Source organism: Fukomys damarensis, unplaced genomic scaffold (genome assembly GCF_012274545.1).
Source record: "Fukomys damarensis isolate Sample0158 unplaced genomic scaffold, DMR_v1.0_HiC HiC_scaffold_4, whole genome shotgun sequence".
NCBI classification, from domain to species: Eukaryota; Metazoa; Chordata; class Mammalia; order Rodentia; family Bathyergidae; genus Fukomys; species Fukomys damarensis.
In genome coordinates this window covers 66,608,474-66,631,458 of record NW_022900916.1, presented here as the reverse complement: position 1 = coordinate 66,631,458, position 22,985 = coordinate 66,608,474, and the positions used below count along the sequence as shown (strand labels likewise).

The window sequence follows — 22,985 nt, the reverse complement described above, 5'->3', positions numbered from 1 at the left end:
ATATATATATATACACACACATGTATACATGTATATGTATATATAATGTAATATATGAATAGTAAGACAAACTGAAGAAGAGCAGAAGTGAGTAGGAGGTTATTTTTATCATCAGTTCATACTTATTTGGGGAAGGGGCATGTAACTGTAGTGATTTAGCCGAACATATAAAACACTGAGATGTATTTCCTTTTAAAAGAATATGTAAGTATTTGCCAGTTATACCAAACTAAATATAAATCCTTGATTTTAAAATATCCTATTTAGTTTCTTACCAAAGTTTCAATTTTTGGTGAGTAGGGCATTATTACTAGGGAATGATGTAATTGCTTTAATTTTTTATCATAAAAAATCCTGTAAATTCTTTTTTCTTTTTCATACATTTGCATACACAGTTGATTACATTCATGTTGGGTAATTGGTACATGTAAATATTGTGTCTTAATCCTATTTACTTCCCCCTCCCCCCTGCAACCTCCCATCTTCCCCACCCTCCAGTCCACATCTAATTCTACAGAGTCAACCTCCCTATTTCCTATCATCTGTTATTTTGCTATTTACAGTATTTGTACCTTGAGTTTCCCATGTAAGAGAAACTCTGTAATATTCAACCTCAGTATCCGATTTATTTCACTTAGCATTATGTTCTCAAATGTAATTCCTATTTTTAGTTTTTTGAGGAGTCTCCATACTGATTTCTACTGTAAGCATTGAACTTTGTCAAAAATTGTAACTACATGTCCTATTTAGATTTTTTAACCTATTGTGAATTTACAAAGAAAAAATTATAAAATGTAGATATGTAGGATAACAAATTATTAAGAATATACTGAATAGGATAGGAAAAGAAAACATTGTGAAAAGCCTGATTTTATCCCTTCATAATCACAACCTGTATTGGCTCCTGAAAAATAGTCATTGTTCTAACATTTTTGGTAATCATTTTATTGTTTTTCTTCTTAAAATTTACTTTATTTTCTACATGTTATGGTATAGTTACAGTTCTTAAATAAATGGAAGAGGGTCTATTCTTTTGCATTTGGCTTATTTTGCACAGCCTTTTATGTAATGTTCATTTGTCTTGTTTCCTATGTAGCTGTTAATCACTCATTTTTATAGCACAGTGGTGTTTCTTTGTATGACATAAAATAATGACTTTCACACTGAGCTATACCCCCACCCCCTTTTTTATTTTTCATTTTGAGACGGAGTCTCATTAAATCACTACATGTCCTGAACTGGGCTTGAACTAGTGATTCTCCTGCCTCAGTCTCCCAGAGTGTTGGGATTACGGGTATGTGTCACCACACCTGGTGTATTTGTCCGTTTTACTCTTACCAGATATATGGGAAAGTTTCAGTTTAGAGTAGATGTATAGTGCCACTTTGGATTTTCCTGAACATTTCCTTGGGCAAAGTGCATCTGTATATATCTGGTGAAAAGTTTTTTCTATATCTAATTCCAGTAAAAAATGCCAACTTAGTTTCAAAAGGGTTATGGTAATTTAAACTTTACACTGCTCCTGATTCTCACCAGTAGGCATAGTTGTAGTGGATAGAATCTCATTGTGGTTTTCATTTGCATTTTTTAATAAAATGGAAGACATCCATATTTTAATATTTATATTAATATATATATATATATATAATTTATATAAAATTTCAGTTCCTTCTTTTGTGAGCTGTCTGCCCAAATACTTGCCCCCTTTTGTACTGGATTGTCCATCTCCATCTTACTGACTTGTAGGAGTTTTTATATAGACTGGATATGAACCTTTTGGTATTTGTGCTGCAGATGTCTTCTGCCAGCCTTTAGCTTGCCTTTTTACTGTTGAGGTGTCTTTTGATGAGCAGAAGTTTTAACTTATGCCTTTCAGATCTGCAACCCTCTCCACCCACTGGCAGGCAAGAGAACAAATCAGAGGAGGGGAGCCAGCTCAGTGAGTTGTGGGGATGGGGAATAGTAGTAATTGTTCTAATAAAGGGAAGGAGGAAAAACACTAGAGCAGTACCAAAGCAGGCCTCCCTCCTCACTTCCCCGGTACCAATGTGTTTGTGTCTGTAAGACACCTGGCATACCACCCACACTTTGGTGTCCTTGCATGAGCCCTCCCACCCAAAGCCAAAAACAGCTAAGCACCCTGAGCCCTAGGAACCACAGAGTTCATAAGCTGGATGGTGATGCTTTGTGGAGTGTGGGGTTAGGGCCAGAGAACCAGAAAGAAGCAATATAGCCAGAGCAGCACACTCACCCAGAAGCATATAGAAAACATAGACATAGGAACTGCAAAGTTATCACAGAGGAAAAGGGACGGAAGTGGAGAAGGCCATCTTACTGCATACCGGGCCGGTATAATGCAGGCTCTTGTATATGACAGGCAAAGAATTGCCAGGTGTATACCTGGTAGCAGGTGACAAGCAGCTCCTTTTATTGACAATCATGGGGAGTTGTGCTCAGAGCAAGTCTGTGCCAACAGAAGATACAGCATAAACAGAAAAAAGGTGCCAGGGTGACAGAAAAGTAAAAGCACTGCACACAGGTTACAGCATACAGAAGGAGCAATACCAGCAGGCCTTTGGAATTTAAGGGATTTATACTTCACCTGAGGTGTGATTGATAAGCATTATTGACAAGGTGCTGTGTCATCTCAGGGGCTCTCAACACATTTTTCCCAGAATTCACGTTGATGATTATATACATGACATGTGGTACATTTTTATGAATCCATAATGAGTGGGAGAAGGATGATAGAGACTGAAGGTCAGGCTAGGAACTCCAGCATGCATGTGCTCTTGCCTGAAGGATCAGATCTCCTGGATTTTTGTTATTTTCTACTTCTCTAAGACAGTGGAAGAAGGAGTGGCTATAGGGTACTGTTTAGAATTAAATGGATAAAGGCAGTGGCTCCCATTGTTTCTAACTGTACTAGTGTCCTTGGAAATCAGCTGAAGACTGGCTACTTGACCAGCTACCATATTATAGCTTCCCCTCTTACACAATTTGAGGCATCTAATCTTAAAACAGAGGCAACAAAACAAAAGAAAATAAAACAAAAAGTCACTGTGGCTACTACACCAATAGGAGGTCAATTGAAACCAAGCAAAGCACTGCCTGCAGAGGAAACTAGGCAGGCTCAGCAGTCCATCCAGACTACTCCATACACAAGGTAGAGTTTCTCCATGTGTGCCTGGAGTTGTTTCTGCATCCCCTATTCTATTCCATTTATCCCTATGTCTGTTTTTATGCAGCACTATGCTGGGTTTCTCACTGTAGCTTTGCAATATAATTTGAAATCCAGGATTATCATCCTTCCTTGCTCGTGTTGATCAGAATTACTTTTACTATTCTGAATCTCTTCTGGTTCCATATGAATTTTAAGATTGATTTCTCCAGAAATGCTACTGGAATTTTGACTGGAATTACATTAAATTTGAATAACACTTTGGGAATGTGACTCTTTTGACAATATTGGTCCTGCCTCTCCAAGAATGCCTATTTTCTGATGTCTTCTTTGATCTCCTTCCTCAAAGTACTACAGTTTTCATTATAGAGTGTTTTTGCTCACTTTTTTTTTAATGTAAAACTAAAACAAAATTTTGTAATAAAAACAGTTAATGTACTTTGCTCACTTGTCAATCCCTAGTACAGTACTTAATTTTTTTGAAGCTATTGTGAATGGTATTGTTTTCCTAATTTATTTCCTAGTGGGTTCTTTATTGGTGTATAGGAACACTATTGATTTTTGCATATTGATTTTGCATCCTGCTGCATTGCTGAATTTGGTTATTCATTCTAGGTATCTGGGTCTTTTCTGTAAAGGATCATGACATCCATGAGTAAGTGTAGTTTGACTTCTTCCTTTCCTATACATACTCTTTTTTTTTATTTTGCCTGATTGTTCTTGCTAAAGTTTTGAGTAATATATCAATAGGAGTGGTGACAGTGGAATCTTTGTCTTGTTTCTGATTTTAAAGGAAAAGCTTTTAGTTTTTCCTCATTTAAAATGATGTTGCAGTAGGTTTGCCATGAATGGCTTTTATCGGCTTGAGGTAATGTACATCTATACCTATTTTCCTCAGTGTTTTTTTTTATCATGGATGTATGTTGGATTTTGTCAAAGACTTTTTCCATGTTTTTGAGATGGTCATGTGGTTTTTGTCCTTGCTTCTATTTATTTAATGTATTAAATTTATTGATTTGTATATGTTGAACCAACCTTTAATCCTGGAGATGAAGCCACCTCTTCATGATATATGATGTTTTCGATGTTTTGTTTGCCAGTGTCTGTTAAGAATCTTTGCATCTATGTTCATTAATGAGATTGATCTGTCTGGCTGGCTTCTCCACTTAAGAGCACAACTCATGTCCTTCCTAGCATGAGCTTAGAGGGGGTTTGTGTATAGCCCAAACTTCTCTGTGACTGTCTCTTGTGGCCATCTCCTACCCAGTCAGTGTAGTAAGCTGACCCCAGAAACCCTAAAGTGAACTTGTCCTGTAGCTCAGTCTTAAACAGTCCTTTCCCCAAATGGCTGCTGATTAAATACCATCCATATGGTGGATACTGCCCTGGATTTCTTCTCCAACTCTAGCCTGCCACACAGAAAGAATCACTTTCACAGTAAAACCTCAAGCCATTTTTTTCAGTTTACAATAACCATGGACTTTTCTTGGAGCTAGCAGTGTCAGCCCAATGCATTGTTTTCATTGTTTGTTGCTGGAGCTGCTCACCCTTTTCAGGCTTACCTTATTTTAGAAGAGACCAGACCAGAGACCTTCACTGGGAGCTACGGTTAGTTTTCTAAACTTCTCCATCTTTTCTCTGCATTGTGCTCCATCTCTCTAGCTTTTCTGTAGTTTCCAGTTTTCCTGTCAACTCCCTCCTAATTCCTGGAGATATGCTTTTTTTTTTTCCCCTCTCGCCAAATTGATTTTTTTCCAAGTTTCTCAATTTTAGGTTCCAGAGAGGCTGTATTTTGCAGGTCTTATTTCACTATTTGTATTCTGGTTCAATTCTGACTACAGAATACAGGGCTGAGAGGATTGTTTTGTGTTTTCTATGTGTAGGGGTGTTTTTTTCTGTTTTTTTCTTCTATCATCTAGTGTGCATGTGCATATATATATGAGTGAGGTATTTGTATATGTGAAAAAGTGAGTAAGAAGTCATTGGTGCTTTAGTTTACACAGGGTCTTCCACAGGCACGTCAGGTTAACCCTTACCCAATATTATGTATATCAAACTCAAGCTTCTTGTCTGCATATTAATTAACTGGTTCCAACTTTCTCTCAGATAATTTCCCTTCTAAGTTTTCTCATACCTGCAAATGTTCTCTCAAACTCCCTCTCCATCTGCCTTCTACTCCAGATATAAGAATAGAAACAAAGGCCCATCTGTTTGCTTTCATTTGCTTTTATTTTTTCTCCTTCCCTTCTTTCTGTTTTCCTTCCCTCATCCTCTGTGTCCCAGTCCACATGTCATCAATACTATATCACAGTATGCATTTTTGAAAATAGGGTGAAATTGTAAAACGAGTTTTAAATTACGTGATTCATAAATAGCTTGGTCTGTGGATGTGGATATAACTGGTAGTTGTTCTCTCCTTGTGACACAGCGACCAGAACAGATGCTATTTTGTTGATAGGTTAAAGAAGCGTGTAGATACCAGACATAAGCAAAGCCAAAATCACATTACAGGAAAGCGTACATTAACTAAGGAGATCTTCATGGTATGACACAATTTTTCTACCCCAACGGATCCTCAACTCTCAGCACAAACACAATAGAAACATGAGAAAGCAAAGTAACAAGATGCCTCCAAATTTTTAATTCTCCAAAAACTGATCTGTCCAACTAGAGCTGGAGGAAGCTAAAACCAAATGGTTAAAATGTTTGAGAGATCAAGAAAGAAGCAAATTAACAAATCTGTCATGTGTTTAGTGAGCTTAAAGGTGATGTACATTAACAAAGGATTTAATTGATAAAAGTGATCAACTCACTTAAGCAAAAAAACTGAATTAATTAGATAATACAAGACGTAAATGACCATTTTAGTAAAACATAGAGCTCATGAAATCAAGCACAAATCTAAGATATAAAAAATTATATAGAAAGTATGGACTATAAAAATTCATTCTCCATGAGTATAGAGAAATATAGAACTTCAAAAGAGCTATAATCAGAAAAGAATTCCTCCACAACATATCATAGTTAAAAAATCTCAGAAATTCAGCACAGAGAACTAATACTAAAAGCTGTTAGAGAAAAACAGGAAACAACAAAGGCACGTCTATCAGAAGTGCAACAGATTTTTCAGCACAAGGCTTAAAGGTTAGAAGAGCTTGGAGAAAAGTTTTTGAAGCCCTAAAAGGAAACAGCTATTAACCCAGATTAATATATTCTGTAAGACTGTCAAAACTGATGGAGAAATAGAGATTTTCAGTAACAAAGACACCTTAAGAAATCCATGACCACCAAACCAGCATTGCAGAAAGTACTCAAAGACGTCCTAGAGAGAGACAGGGAGGTCACTAGAACCAAAGAAAGCAAAGCGTGCATCGAACAGGGTGAGCAGTTAAAATTAAGGCTCAGCATCAGGAAATGCAATGACAGGATTCAGTAAATACCTTACAGAAATAGCTCTCAGTGTCCACAGTCTTAGCTCCCCCATTAAAAGACATACACTGACATTTTGTAAACAGTTAGTCCCATTACATATGACTGCAAGAGGCACACCTTATCCAGAAACAGAAACAGAGACTGAAAGCAGAAAGGTGAAAAGCAGTGTTCCATGTGGAGCGTTACAGATGATGGTGTCAAGACTTAACAGCAAGATACAGTCTTTCCAGGATCTGGGATCAAGACATCTGGAAAACAACAACTTAGTGAAGAGAAAAAGAAATAGAACTCCGAGAATCAAGAAAGACTGGAAAATTAGGCACTCCAGAGACAATGAAGACAGTGCAGAGAAAAGCAGGAAGCAGACTGGGATGCTGGTCCCCCTGCCTCCTGGGGAGGGAACCATCCTGTCTCCACAAGCACAAGGGCAAGGCCCACTGAGCTGCATCCCAGCCTGTGTTATATTTTGAGACAGGATCTCATTGAGTCACTAAGTTGTCCAGGCTGGGTTGGAATTGTGAACTTGCTATCTTCTTGTCCCAGCCTCTCAGTGTCCTGGGAATACAGACATGCACCACCACAGTCAGTTTATTTTAGTGCAGTTTAAAGTATCATTTCATATATGCGTGTATGTATGTATTTACACATATACTTATTTATTTACTAAGGGATGTTTGAAGGGTAAGTTTCACATATTTGCAGGGCTTTTAATACATATTTAATAAATGTGATCTATATAATTAGTTTCTTGAAACTGATTATTAACAAATAAAGTAAGCCAGTATTCCAATGATTAGACCCTGTGTTTTATTATGCCCGTTCATGATGATATGCTGATATTCTATATTATTTCTCATTTTTATGTTCTTGATGTTTAAAATTGTGAAGATGATGTATTAAATTCTTTTCTATGATGTTGATTTGTCAGTTTTTCCTTGTGGTCATTTTAAATTTTTCTTTCTGGTTTTTTGAAACTTATTTATTAGATGCACTCAAATTTAGAATTCTTAAATTTTCTTTTTGAAATCAATTTTATAAATATGTAATAGACATAAATATATAGTGACAATTTCTTCTTTAAAGTATTGTATTGGATATTAATAGAGTCCTATCAGTTTTCCATTTAGTTAATACTACCTTTGCATATTCTCATCTTTTTTAAAAAACTATTTCAATTAATATGTCTTTCATTATAACTATCTCTCCATTCAGAGATATTACTATGTAAGCAAATGGCTTGACAGAAATAATACATATACCAGGAATTTATGAAATACAGTGCTTTCAGTCTTTCTGTGTTCTTATATTTTAAGTATTTTTTAAAATGATACTACTTGAAACTTTTAAAATGTTCTAATGTGCTCTGCTTTTTAACTGAGGGGCAGGATATTTATTGATATATTTATACAGATAGCTACGGCAATTTTTGCCTTCTGTTTTATCCTGTGGTTACATTGATTTCTTCCCCTCCCACATTGTATTCCTCTACTCTTTAGAAGTTATACATTCTATTTCTTTTACTGTTGCATCATTATTTTTAATGTGCAAATCTAAAATTCAACATTGTCTAAAGTTCACGTGACTACCATCCATCCCAATAAATTAGGGTATTGCACTATTGAGTTCTAATAAATATCTTTCTTGACATTTGCCCTTGCTATGCAGAATTTAGGTCTGTCATTATTTATATAAAATTTATACAAAGTAGGCATTACGGTTACTATTCCAAACACTAAATCAAGACTGTCAGCATACTTTCCTCTGTGATTATTAGCTCATCTCTCATTCTCTCTACCTTAATTTACGCTCCTCTGCTATTTTGAAATCATAGAAAATTTCTCTGTTCTACCTCTGCCTCTTCTCTTCCTCCCAATAGGAAATGCCTGGGAATAACTGGTTTTTCTGAATTTATCTCCTCCATGTCAAAGCCGAGCTATCCTTAAACACCATGTTATACCCACTACCATTAGCTGATAGTGGTCTGTTTCTGTCTTAATGTTAGAATTTGGACAGACAATAATCCACTTAGGGCAGTGAAGAGAACCTAGGTAGCTAGTTACCAGCACGTATGAACTTTGATTCTTTTCACTTTTTCCCCCTTTTTTGGGTTTTCTCAGTTTTTGTACTATTTTTTTTTAGATCTGTAAGTCTTACTGAACACAGCGTCTTTAGGCATTGGTTTTGTGAAATGGAAGCAGCAGCCCGTGCTAGCTTGTCTTTTTTTTGTTTGTTTGTTTCAGGAAACTAATGTCTTTTACTGCTAAATATTTTGTAATTTGCTCATCAGTAGCTTACAAATACTGTGAAGGAATGTTAATTTAAGAATCAAATTGTTACAAGTTACTTACTTTGTTTCTTTTTTCATGTTTGACCTTTCCAGTTCTGATAGCATCAGCAGTGATGAGGAGGAACTCAGGACTTTAGGAAGCAGTGGCAGTGAGAGCAGCACCCCAGAGAATGTGGGGCCCCCCTTCATCATGGACGACAACAGCTGGTTCAACAAGTGTAAGAGAGTGAGACAGAAGTATCAGCTTACCCTGGAGCAGAAGGTATGTATCAGTCGTGAAGTTCTTTGTACTTACTTGTCCTGCACTCACTGACAGAAGCGTGTGCGTGCGTGCGTGGGTGCTCTAGAGACTAAACCCAGGACCTTCGCCTGAGCTATAATTCCTAGCCCTTTTCTATTTTTTCATTTTGAGACAGGATCTCACTAATTTATCAAGTTGCCCAGGCTTGGCTTGAACTTGTGATCCCCCTTCCTCTCCCAGAGTGCTGGAACTACAGGCATATGCCAGCACACATGGCACAAGACCTTTTAACTGAATAAAATTAACTACCCACTTCCCATCTGTTTCTGACTTGTCTTCTTAATTAAATATCAGGCAGAATTTAGGGTAGGTTTTTGTTTGTTAAACTTTTTCTAATTTTATGTTTAATATAAATAAACCAGTTTATTCTTTTTATAATCAGTTTAATTTATATATTTGAGATTGTAGTTCCTATGATTAATTTTGTGAAGGATTTTGTTTGTGAAAATTCAGTAATTTTCTAAGCAAACCTTGTCTGTTTTTGTTTTGCACATAGGAGAAGGGGACAGTTGTGGGCTTTTACTAGGGATTAAATTATTAAGCTATACCCATAGTCCTTTTTATGTCTTGAAACAGAGTCTTGCTAAATTGCTAAATTGCTCAGGCTGGGCTTGAATTTGTGATCCTCCTGCCTCAGTCTTCCAGAGTGCTGGGATTACAGGCGTGCTGGGGTTTATTTTTAATAAGGTAATTTAATAATTTTTGTCTGCTGAGTACTGTACTAGGCAAAGTGAAGTATATAAAGAAAAACAATGAAGTCCATTTTCTTGAGTCTGTAAGCTTTTTGTTTTTATCATATTATCGATTTTTCCCTTTTTTTTTTGTTTTTTTTTTTGGTACCAAGGATCAAACTTGGGACCTTGTGCTTGCGAGGCAGGCAGGAGCACCACTGAGCCTATTTTTCCTAACCCTGGCCTAATTTTCCCTTCTTAAAATTCACCATTTTTCATAGATGATATGTACAGGGAAAGCCCAGTGGAATTAGCAATATAAATATCAGAACAAGAAAATACTCAGAATAATAGTTATAAAATAAATTTACAAATATGAATAGATTTCCTAATATAAAATATGAAATATTTTATAAAACAATATGTTGTATATTACTGTATATTTATTGGTAGTTATCCTATATTAATATAAAATATTTTATTAAAAATTTTAAAATCATAAATATAATAGCTAGAAAAATTTGCATTATCTATATAGAAAAACTTTCATACCCAATTAAAAGAGATTTTTGGTACCAGCATGTAATCAGAGTAAGATAATCTGAAAGGATTCCAATGCAAAAATTTGGAAACGGTGAATAGAATAGTTTTTCTAAAAAGTTTCATGCAACATTCTCTCTCTCAGAAAATCTTACTAGGAAGGAGGAACATAGAAAGAGCTGAAAATGAGAAATAAGTAAGTGCATGCCCCACGAATAGAGCTAAGGGCATAACCTTTAGGTACTTGGTTTTTTTTAACACCAAGAAGGAAACAGCGTATATAGACCTACTGTCATTCAAGATGAAAACTGGCCTAAAAGATTCTGTATAGCAGCATGAACACAGAAATTGGTAAATAAACCTTGAAAATAAAAAAAAAATAGCAAAATGAAACAAAATAGCAAAAATAATGACCAGTGTAGTGTGGCAGTGGTGTGCTGGAATATTTTTAACAACTGGCTCTTACAAAGGAGATAAGAGAGAGGAGCATTGATTTGTAGCATTTGCCAGTTTCTCTCAGGTGAATTCTGCCATCATGGCAGCTTAAAGCTACCAAGATCATGTTACTGAGTGTAGAGCAGGGAAGAGATGCACAGTAAGATACTGTAATTTACTGTAAGAGTGAATAAACCTGGATAACTGCAGGAACATAGTAATAAAATAATTAGGAAGCAGGAAGTTGTAAATAGTACCCTTGTCTTTGTAACATTCAGTTCATTGTAAGTTTATATGACTTACTTTGATAGTAGTGTTTAACAACTAACTTACACAATTTCTGAAGATGCAGCAGTCAGATCACTAGAGTTCATAAAAGCTGGTAGCAGCCTCCCTGACTTGACAGTATGAGAGGGAAGCAAAGATAAAACACTTAACAATATCAGGAAGAGTATGAAGATTATTACAGCTAATGCCATTAGAAATTTGATTATAGTGAAGAAATATAAAGACATTTTGTAATGCCCATGTCTACTTCCAAGTTAACATTTAGATGTTACAATTTGAAGAATGAATTAAAATGTTTAATTTTGAAACTAGAAATGGGAAAGAAAAGAAGTAAAAAAAGCTTGATTAGACAAGAGGAGGGATTAAATAAGAAAAATAGGGATGGCAAAAAGAACAAAAACTAAAGTTGTGGAACTAGATCTAAATATAACCAGAGAAGTGGACATCATAAAAATAAATGGTATGAACGTTCCATTTAAGACAAACTTTTAATTATTAAATTAATCATAAAATTTAGCAATATAATGTTTATAAGAGAAACACATAAAATATAAGGACACAAACAATAGAAGCTAGAAATAAATATGCTAGACAAATATTACCCAAAATAATTCTGTATCAGTTTCACTAAACATAGATATTAAGGCCAAAAGCATTATTAAAACAGGTAAAGGCAGTGCTTTTTAAAATGAAACAACTTACCAAGAAGGCATGACAGTTCTGGATTACATATGTTTAGAAAAGTAGCTATGAAAAATATGAAGCAAATCCAAGAAAGAAATTGATGAAAATACAGGAATTTAAATATCTTCCAAAGTAACTTCTAAACAAAAAAATAAGGATATAGTGAACTTGAACAACACAATTAAGCTTAATCTAAAATATATTAAATTCCAAAAATTAAAATGCATATTCTTGCCAAACACAAATGGAATCGCTAAATAATTTTTTGTAGCATAGTAGGTCACAATACAAATATCACAAATACCAAATGATGTAATAGTTGATCACAGTACAATAAAGTTAGATGTCAGTGCAAAAAGTTTACTAGCACCCACACACCACTTATGAAATGTTGTTTAAAATGAAAATTGTGGACCAGAAAGAACTAAGGAAATACTTAGAAATGAATGAGAACGAAAGCAGCATATGTTAACACACTCAAGTTAGAACTTGAGTGGTACTTGTAGACATATTAATAAAAAGATTTTTAAAAGAATGAAAATTGAACAGATAAGTAAATAATAAATAGGCTAAGAATAACCAAACTAGTTCAAAAGGAGAAAATTAATAATAATGAAATGAAAAACAAATTAACAAAAGCTATTTGCTACAACAAATTAAACAAAGCCTAGTTAGAATAACTTTTTAAAAAGTTAAACCACAAATAGACAGTTTTAACAATGAAAAGGTAGTAGCTGGCATAACTATAAAAGCAACAGAAACCCTCCCAAAACTTATCAGAATAATTTTCAACTTTATGTCAATGCCTTAGAAAATATAGGTGATTAATTTTTAAATATTACTTTATAAACGGATAGACCTATAACCATTTAAAATTGAAAACTACTAACAATTGAAATATGTAGTTTAAAATCTTATCTACCCTTTACTAAAATAATCATCAGATTTGGATAGTTTTAGAGGTACGTGCTGCCAAATATTCTAAAGACAGGGATCCCTATTTTGTAGCATTTGTTGTAGCAATTATTCCCGAGAATATAAAAAGAAGGAAAAAATGGAAACAAAGCTTTTGTAAATGGGATGAGAAGGGTTGAAGGGAGGGGAGGGGAATGGAAAAAAAAATAAGATATATTATGCACAGGTACAAACTCTGATGAATGTGATCATTATGTATGGTAAATATGTACTAATGAAACAAAGCAAAAAATTACAGTGCTGTAAGTTTTGCCTTAAATTATACATTTTATCAAACTTCAGGAAAGAAATTTAAAGAATGGGGAATATATGTTAATGCTTTATTCAATCAAAGCAATGTTTTTTACTAATTCATCAGTAATATTTTGAAATTGTTTCATTATAATATTGATAGAAATGCTTAAGCTACTCAGCATTAATCCTCAAAATATTTATTATAATTTAGCAGCTGCTATCATTCTGGTGATACTGTATTTCCAGGGTTATCTTGAAGAACTCCTACGGCTTCGAGAGAACCAACTGTCTGAATCTGTCTCCCAGAATAAAATACTACTTCAAAGGATTGAAGATTCTGATTTGGCTCATAAATTGGAGAAGGAGCAGTTAGAGTATATCATTGTGGAGCTTCAAGATCAGCTGTAAGTGAGATCCTTTTCGATAAACTTTGGCAGTCGGGCACAATGTGTTAGTCATAGGATTCAAGTTCTAGGAAATATGTCTGCTACAAAATTCTTTTCACTTTTTTTAAAGCTTACTTTTAAATTTACAAAAGTAACCCCTGGTCTTTTTTAAACATTAGGAAACAAGGAAAAAATAAAAATCAACCAGTTGTGGTATCTACAACTAAACTGGCATACATTCCTCCAAATGCAGCAGTATAATTCTCCGAGTATTTAGTTGAGCTCATTACTGATTGACTGATTATAAAAGATAATATATTAGACAGACCATTGCTACTCAGAATGCAGTCGTAGTGTATAAATTGTTAACTAGTTTATGCCAGAATATCACTTCGTACAGTTGAGCATAGCTTTCTTTTGTGTAGAAAGACTTTTCTTGGTAAAGGGATAATATATTGATCTACATTCTGGTACATGTTCCATAATGTCACCATTCAAAGCACTTGTCCTAGTTGTATCGTTTTGTCAAATTTATTTATTTATTTTTATTTTATTTTATTTTTATTTTTTGGTTTTTTGAGACAGGGTCTCACTATGTAGTTCAGACTGCCCTGGAACTCACTGTGTAGCCCAGGTTGGTCTCAAACTCACAGCGATCCTCCTGCCTCAGCCTCCTGAGTGCTGGGATTACAGTCATATGCCACCACGCCCGGCAAATTTATTTTTAATTAATTATTTATAGTGAAACAGTTCATACTAACATTTATTTAATCTTAAGGCATATATATCTAAATTTCAAATTTTGAAATAATTTTAAACTTCCAGAAAATTTATTTTCCAGAAAAGTTGGATTTTTTTTTTAATATCTCCCTAGATTCACCAATTTTACTTTTCAGTACTAGGCATTGAATCCAATGCTTCATACTTGCTAAGCAAGTACTCTTCACTGATCTACATCCCACCCCTTTTAACATTTTTTGTTTTGAGACAATCTCTCTCTTTTTTTTTTTTTTTTTTTGGTACCGGGAATTGAACTAGGGTCCTTGTGCTTGCAAGGCAGGGGGCAGAACCACTGAGCCAAGTTCCTGGCCCTGTTTTGATAAAATCTTACCAAATTCTCCATACTGGCTTCAGAATCTAGTCCTCCTGCTTCAGCCTACTGAGTAGGTGAGTTATAGGATTGTGCCACTAGGCTAGTTAGAGTCACCAATTTTTAACATGTTGCCATACTTTGCTTTATAACTCTCTCCCTATCCTCATATATGCATGCATATTTTAACCACTTGAGCAATTACATCATAATTATTTATTATTTAATGTTTTAGTGCATCTTCTTTAAGAACAAAGATATCCCCTTACATAACCCTAGTTCAATGGTCAATTTAAGACATTTAAATTCAAATAATATTGTTATCTGCAATCTATAATTCATATTACATTTTCATTAATTGTGCACATAATCTCCTTTACAACTTTGTTTTTCTGGTATCAGATCCAATTGAGGATCATGTTTTGCATTTCGTTGGCTGTCTCATAAACTGAAAACAGTTTCCTAACTGGGTTTCACATGAGACTGATACTTCTAAAGAATGAAGGCTAGTGACTTTATGTTTATTTTCTTTTTCCTTGATTAGAATGAGCTTGTCCACTTTTGATTGGACAGCCACATAAGGGGTATCATATCCTAAAGATGTTGTAGTGAAGTCAGTTGGCCCTCAATTGGTGGGTGATACTGATTTTAATAATTTGGATAAGTTACTTTTCTGTGTAGTTACTGTTGTTCCTTTTGTTATTAACATGTAATTTGTGTGAGATACTTTGAGATTAAATATAAAAGTTTTTAATACAATTATTAAGGAACAGAACAATTTAATATTTTTTAGGAATTTGTATCTTGAAAAGAATTGTGTTCACATGTTGTTCCTTCTGCGTTTTTGCTAATGTAAAGAAGGTTCATCATGTGGGGTAACACTCACTGACGTGCAGTCTCTCAGTTCCTGGGGGGAGGACCCTCAGCTCTATGAAGCAGGGAGAAAAGTAGCAAGTCAAATAACAGAATTTTCTGATTATTTCTTTACAATTAGGAAATTTATTTTGCAAGTGATATGGGTAAACTACTATTTAAAGGGTCTTAACCCAAAAGGAATTGTAGAATCTGTTTTTATTTTATCAAAAGAGATATTTTCACTAGTAGAATTGAATTTGAATAGATCAAGTTTTTTTTACTTTTGGTTTATTTATTTATTTTAGTACCAGGGAACAAACTCAGGATCTTGCACTTGTGAAGCAGGCGGTGGCACCACTGAGCTAAATCCCCAGCCCATCTTTTGGTAATTTCACACTTTTTAGTTTGAGAAAATAATTGTGGAGAATTACTGATCCTCTTGATTTCACCATTTAAAATCTGCATATATGTTTAGGAATAATGTTATTTCTTTTGAGAGATATAGGTGTGTGTCTCAGCTTTGAAAATCTGATAGCTTGATTTTATTTTTGCTTCAGTATCTTTTAACAATATTTTTATATTAAAGTTCATACAATAAATATAAACAAGCTTAAAATATTACTTATACTTTGATTACGAGATGTATTCTCTATTATAATACTTATTTGTGCTAATTAGTGGGGAAAGTTTATTTTTAAATTTAATTCTATTTCATAAACATTTATTTAAATGTATACTTTGCTCTTGGGATCACACTAATAGCTGAGAATACAGATAAAAATTAAACATGATTTCTTTTCACAATGGACTTATAAGCTGGTTAGGTAGAGAGACATCATTTGCATTGTTATTTGAAAAGTGCCATATGTACAAGGAAGGCTTTGTCAGCATCAATAGACAGGCCATCAGATAGGTGATTTGTACAAATAGTGTTTTGTAACACATGCATTGCAAACCTCAGCAATAGACAGCCACAGAACAATGTGCAAAACCTGCACACTTTTGTTATATTTAATACCAGTAAAATGTACATAAGTTTTTTTCTAGTTAACTGATGATTTCTTTTTATTAACAGTTTGAAAGGTTATGGCAATAATAATATGTCTTGTAGGGTTCCATAAGGAGGGAACTGAGGAGTTTAAATAAAAGTAAAGACTCATTCATTGAAAAACTAGGTCACCGCAGTTCAAGAACCAGTTTGTTGGGGCCTGAGGATGTGGCTGGCTCAGTGCTAGAGTACTTCCCTCAAATTCATAAAGCCGTAGGTTACATCCCCAGTGGTTCATGGTAAACAGTGATGGTGGGTTCTGTAGGCCTGTAAACCATGTCCGTAGTGTTGTGCCCTCCTGGTTCATAAGTGTAAGCTGAACGGTTTAGATACTAATACAATGGGGCAATGCTGTCATCACGCCCCACTTAAAATGGACAAATTATGACGATTCCTAGTCTTCTGGTTATGTATATATTTTGGCAGGTAACAATTTTAAGTTATTAAAACTTTAAATTAAAGCCATGTTGCTATAACATAGTTCATTGTCTATATAAGGACAAAAGCATTAAGAAAATCAGTCAGAAGAGAAGAAGGCCAGGCTACCATATAGGTAAAACCATGTTCTGTTGATCTTTTTTGGGTCTTAATGGAAAATTACATAGAATATTAAATTAAGAAAAGATATTAATTTCATAGGATGGCATTTCATTGCCTTTAATTATTTTCCATTAAAATTGCAGATTCTCCTACAAAGCAGATGTCCATATATTTATTTGAGTCAGGGGCCTAGCACCAGATGAGACTACAGTACATTTAACTGGCAGATGACATCTTGACATCTTTGGCAGATGTTTTACATGGAATACATGAAAGGGGACAGCCTCCCTAAATTATAACTTATAAATAATACATGTATTGTTACTGTACAATATAGCTTCTGTTTTGTGCAGTCTGCTTGATTCTTTAACATTTAGTTGACCTTTATAAAAGAGGATTCTGGGAAGATGGAGTATGAATCATCACAAATCTTTTTCTCTACCTAGGCAACAATTATATTAGCAGAATCTACTTTAATGCAACTACTTGGCGACTGGAGAGTCTGTTGAAAGCTTGCAAGTTTTGGGGGATGGCTTAGATATAAATTGCAGTCAGTTTCAGTTACTTTTAGCACTTAGCACTTTAGCACTTTCAGCACTTAGCACCTCCATCCAAGTCCTGCTGTGGGAAGGAAGTTATGCAGGTGTTTTGGAGCATCTAGCTTGTGGGAGCCAGATGATCACAAAATACCTTGTCTTCCGAATATCAGAGATCTGGGCCAGGGATTTAGCTCAGTGGTTCTGCTGCCTGCCTCACAAGCACAAGATCCCAAGTTTGATGTCCAGTACAAAAAACAAAACAAAACAAAAACCCAAATAGAGCTATGCTCTAATAACTGATGACTGGTTCTTCTAGCAGAAGTGCGAAGGGGTGAGATTAGGAGGTACTGTTCACACAGCACTTCTCCCTGCCTCTGGTGAAAGAGGCTTCTGGAGGACGTATAGTGCACCTTTGTGTTCGCCTCTATTTTTCTTCTATTTCCCCTTTTGGGACTCTAACATTAAATATTAAGACATTCAAAATAACATTCAAAATGTGTATATGGAAAATATTAGAACACACCTAGAGGAAAGCTCAAATTCAGAGGTAACCTTCAGTTTATATTTCAGGCCAATCCTTAGCACAGAAACTAAAAATAATAATAAACACTAACAAAAGGACAGCAAACCATGAGAAGCAGACAGTATATGATTTCCAAAGCTATCACATTATTAGATTTCAAATGTACAGTTTCAAATAAAAAATTTAAATCCATGCAAAGAAACAGGGAACTATAGTCCATTCAAAGGAAAATTAAATTTATAGAAAGTCTCCTAAAAACTACTTGATGTCTAAAAAGTAAGGACTTACTTTGTTTTGTAAGACAGGGTCTCACTGTGTATTCCAGGCTGACCTTGAACTCATTATGTGACCCAGGCTCGCCTCATACTTGCAGTGATCCTCGTGTCTCAGCTTCCCAAGAGTAGGGATTGCAGATATACTCCACTACATCTGGCTAAGGCAAAGATTTTGAAGTAATTGTCTTAAAAGTGTTTAAAGAAAATTTTTTAAAGATGTGGAGAAAGCCAAGAAAATGATATATTAACAAAATGAAAATATCAGTGAAGAAAAATTGAGGAAACAAAAGAGTTCTGAAGCTAAAAAGTGCAATAACTGAAATGAAAAATGCACTAGGAGGATTCAAAGATAGATTTGAATGGGCAGAACAGGTTGTAAAACTTAACAAGTCTAGGGAACACAAAGAAAAAAGGTTGAAGGAAAGTGAAGATTCTAAAGTACCTGTGAGACAACATCAAGCAGATTAAAAGATTGTGGAGATTTCAGAAGAGAGATCTGAAAAGGCAGAGAGAATATTTGAGGGAGCAATGGCTGAAGGCTTTCCAAATTCAATGGAAAGCGTAAGTACACCCAGGATTCTTAGTGAGCTCAGGCTGATATGAACCCAGAGACCTATACTACAGTACACTACAATTAAAGTCCTGTAAGACAAAGAGAGCTCTGGACCATAGCCATCTAGAAGCCATTTGATACCAAGGATCCTTGGTAAGATTATGATCAGATCTCCCATCAGAAACTCTGGAGGCCAGAAGACAGGGCCAATGTGCTCAAAGTTCTAAAAGAAAATTCTGTCACCACAAATCTGACATCCAGCAAACCTGTTCTTCAAAAATGATGGAGAAATTAAGACATTTACAGATAAACAAAAATAAAGGACTTCATTACCAGTCTACTTGCCTTGCACAATAGAATCCTGTAAGGTAAAATGAAATGTACAAGCCAGTAATGTAAAACTGTGTGAAGAAATGAAGAACTTAGACAAAACCACATGATGTAACTATGTATTGTCTAAGAGACTCACTTCAGATTCAAAGTCACAAACAGATGGAAAGCAATATTTCATGCACATGACAACTGAAAGAGAATAGATAGTGTTATACTAATATCAGAAAAAATATATCTTGAGTGAAATGATTTATAAGAGAGAAAGAAGGACAGTAAATATTAAAAGGTGATTTCCAGGAAGATGGTGGAATAGTGGAAACGGCCTGTCTGAGATTTGGTGTCCAGATGCTGGAATATAGCAACATGAGGAAGAAGAGGAGGGAAATGGGTCCCTAGTACCCAGCAAGGATCTGGAGAAGAGGGACCTCAACACAGAAGAAAGGTGGCAAGTGGTGCTTTCTTCCTGAGCCCCATCTGGTGGCATGGGAGGGGCAGCTGGAACCTGCAGAAGCATGGTGACTACAGGTGAACCCAGAAGCCTCCGTGGAGAAACACACTAGTGGAATGGAGCAGTGGATGCAGTGGACCACAGTGGCTGGTGAGTTATTGGAGCTCAGACATCCCCCCAGGAGAGGGCAGTTGGCTGATTGCTATTTTGGAGAGAGGTCAGTTAAACTCAGAACTAGAGCAGCTGTACATGGCTCCCAGTGTCAGGGTGAGGCAGAGCTGAGTTCAAGCCAGCAGGAAGCACATAGAATGTTGCAGGCTGAACAACTTAGTTTCCAGCCTCACAACCAGAAACCAGCCTGAACTTCAGTGGAACTAAAGATGCAGGCTTGCTGTGATTATCTACTACCCTTCCATAAATCCACTGCGAGCTTACTGGGATTAAGCAACACAGAGCTGGGCCCTGTGTGCCCACTCTGTCTACCAGTGACAACAGTGACACCCCCTGAAGTGGACTTCTTTTCTTTGTTCTTGTTTTTATACGATATGAACATTGTTTCTAGGGTTTTGTTGTTGTTTTGTTCTGTTCCTGTTTTTATTTCTTCCTTGTCTCTTTCCCTCCCGTCTTCACCAGTTTTCCAAAATTTGCATAATCTTCCTCTGTCCTTCAGCCTTGTTTTTATTCTCTTCTTTTTTGTTGTTGTTGTTGTTTCTTTGTTTTTTTTTTGAGACAGGGTCTCATTGCATAGGTGAGACTGACCTGGAACCCACTATGTAGCCCAGGCTGGTCTCGAACTCACAGTGATCCTCCTGCCTCAGCCTCCCGAGTGCTGGGATTACAGGTGTGCGCCACCATGCCTGGCTCTCTCTCTTCTTTTAGTTGTCTATTTTTTCCTAACTCCTTTTAACTTTCCTCCACTGAAGGTAAAATTACCATATCAAGGGCATATTTACTATATACATCTATCTGGTTTGTTTGAAATTCTGTTATATAAACATAAATCTAGTTCATAAGATTGAAGGTGGCAAATTAATAGTTACTACATTTTGTCACTGATAGTGATCCTTAAATGTTATGAAGATGTAATGCCATTGAATTGTATAATTAAAGGAGTTAGGATGATTTGTATGTATAGTTTACCATAAAAAATTTTTCTTAAAATTAACATTTCTTTCTAAAAGTTTCAATTTTTATTAAGAAAATTTCAAGAACTGAGGATTTAGCTCAGTAACGCCACACCTGCCTCACAAGTGCAAGGTCCTGAGCTTGATACCCAGTACTGGAGAAAAAAAAAAAACCCAAACTATTTCATATGAGAAAAGGAAAAAGTGAAACAATGTCTTTGTAAATAGGGAGGAGTTGGAGGGATTGGAGGGAGGGCAGAGGAATGGAGAAAAAAATAAGAACCAAGATATATTATGTAAAGGTACAAATTCCCCATAATGAATGTTAGCACATTCCATACTAAAATGTATCAATAAAATTAATGAATTTAAAAAAGAAAGAAAATTTCAAGTTCTCTGTATTAGTATTAGTCTGTATTAGTCAGTTTTCCTATCACTGGTAAAGTATCCACCACCCACAATTTAAAGAGGTTTCACTTGATCACAGTTGCAGATGTTTTAGCTGCTGCTGGGCTGGCACCAAGGCAGAAGCACCAGGGAGAAGGGCACCGTGGGGCGAAGCTGCCTGCTTCGTGGTGACCAGGAAGCAGAGCTAAGGCACAGCTCAGGAGGAGGGCAAGTGGACCACGTGTCTTCCCCAGCTCATGCTTTCTCCATGACCGCCACCAACGGGGCCCTACGTCCCCAGGACACACTTGTGTCTCTTAGTCCACTCCATCCTAATGGGCACAGGCCCACAAAAGAGAACTACAAACTAGGTAGTGGTGCACTCGTAATCCCAGCCCTCTGGGAAGCTGAGGCAGGAGGATGACACGTTCAATTCTGCCGAGGCAGTTTAGCAATCTAGCAACTGTCTCAAAAAAAATTTTTTTTAAAGGCTAAGCATCTAGCTTAGGGTGGAGGCCTCTTTCCTTCTCTACCTTCCCTCTCTCCCTCTTTTGGCTGAACTGTCTTGCTCTGATTGGATTTGAACTCAAAATCTTCCTGCCTCGGCCTTCCAGAGTGCTGGGATTATAGGCATAAGCCATCATGCCCAGTTCTCTAAAAAGTTCTTTCTATACTTCAGTTTTTGAGGCAAGACTGAAAGTCATATGAATAGCTACACGTCTTGAACCTCTTAGAGAAGTCTGCATACTTCTGTCAAACAGTCTCACAGTCAGGGACTTCTAAGATTTAATAGTGGCCTCACGTGGTGACGGCCTGATTGCCCCTTTGGGTAAGCTCACTGCAGCCTTTCATCCAATGGCTTGAACCAATGGTGAACATGCCAAGAGAAACTGGTCAGTTAGGGTTTGCAAAATGATTTCTAACTCTTATTTCTTCCACACTTACCGACTAGAATTAGGTATAAAGAACTTTCCCTCAGGACTTGGGCTATTTGGTGGTTAACTTGAAATATAATTCTTACAGAATATCATTAACTTTCAGAGTAAGATGCTGATGTACTTCTTTCTAATCATTACAAATAAAATTAATATTTTTGTTCTTGTCCTTTTCTCTTTGGGGGATAATTATGAATGTATTATGTTTATTATACTGTATTTATTTTTTATATTTATTGTATTTATTATCATATTTTCTTTCTTTCTCTTTTTGTACCGGGGATCGAACTCAGGACCTTTGCGCTTTCGAGGCAGGCAGTGTCACCACTGAGCTAAACCCCAGCTATTATCACATTTTCTACAGTGTGAATTAGCTCATAAAAAATTCATAAAGAGATGATGTCGGTGTGGTACAGAGGTCACTTTTACTCTTAGATGATTTTTCCTGGAGATAAGTAAATGCAAGCTACACTGATCCCGTCAAATGCTGTCATCCACCGATAGATGATGCTCTTTTATGGCACATGATGCTCATTTGCTTTGCACTGCATTGGTTCAGCTTAAATCTTCCAGGGCCTTGTGTAGTTACTCCCTTTTTGCCCTTGCCTTCATGGCAAGTCTCAACTCCAGCATCCTAAACCTTTCTGTGCTTTCTATCAAAGGTTCTTTGTTGTAGTTAAAGTTTAGATTTATTTTTGATATTTCCTTACTGTATAATTTGACAAATATTTTCACTTGTTTATAATTTGATTAGGATTGTTTCTGTTTTTCTTTGTGTTCTCAGTTGGAACACTGAATTAACTTTGAGTCATGAGCTCTTCAGTCTTACAGAATTACAGTTTGGTTCTTTTTTATAATTTCTATTCTGCTGATATTCTCTAGAAATTGTGTTTTTTTGTTGTTTTGTGTGTGTGGTTTTTT

The 22,985-nt window shown here is 35.7% G+C and overlaps 1 protein-coding gene across 1 annotated transcript in view; it reads left to right on the top strand.

Annotated features, from left to right (window-relative positions):
* Rundc3b (RUN domain containing 3B) overlaps nt 1-22,985 on the top strand; it is a 163,990-nt gene that overhangs the window by 101,516 nt on the left and 39,489 nt on the right. Inside the window, exons 7-9 of the mRNA XM_010632934.2 lie at nt 1,877-1,939; nt 8,994-9,162; nt 13,275-13,432. Coding sequence (XP_010631236.1) covers nt 1,877-1,939; nt 8,994-9,162; nt 13,275-13,432 — 390 coding nt within the window. The remainder of the gene's footprint in view (nt 1-1,876; nt 1,940-8,993; nt 9,163-13,274; nt 13,433-22,985) is intronic.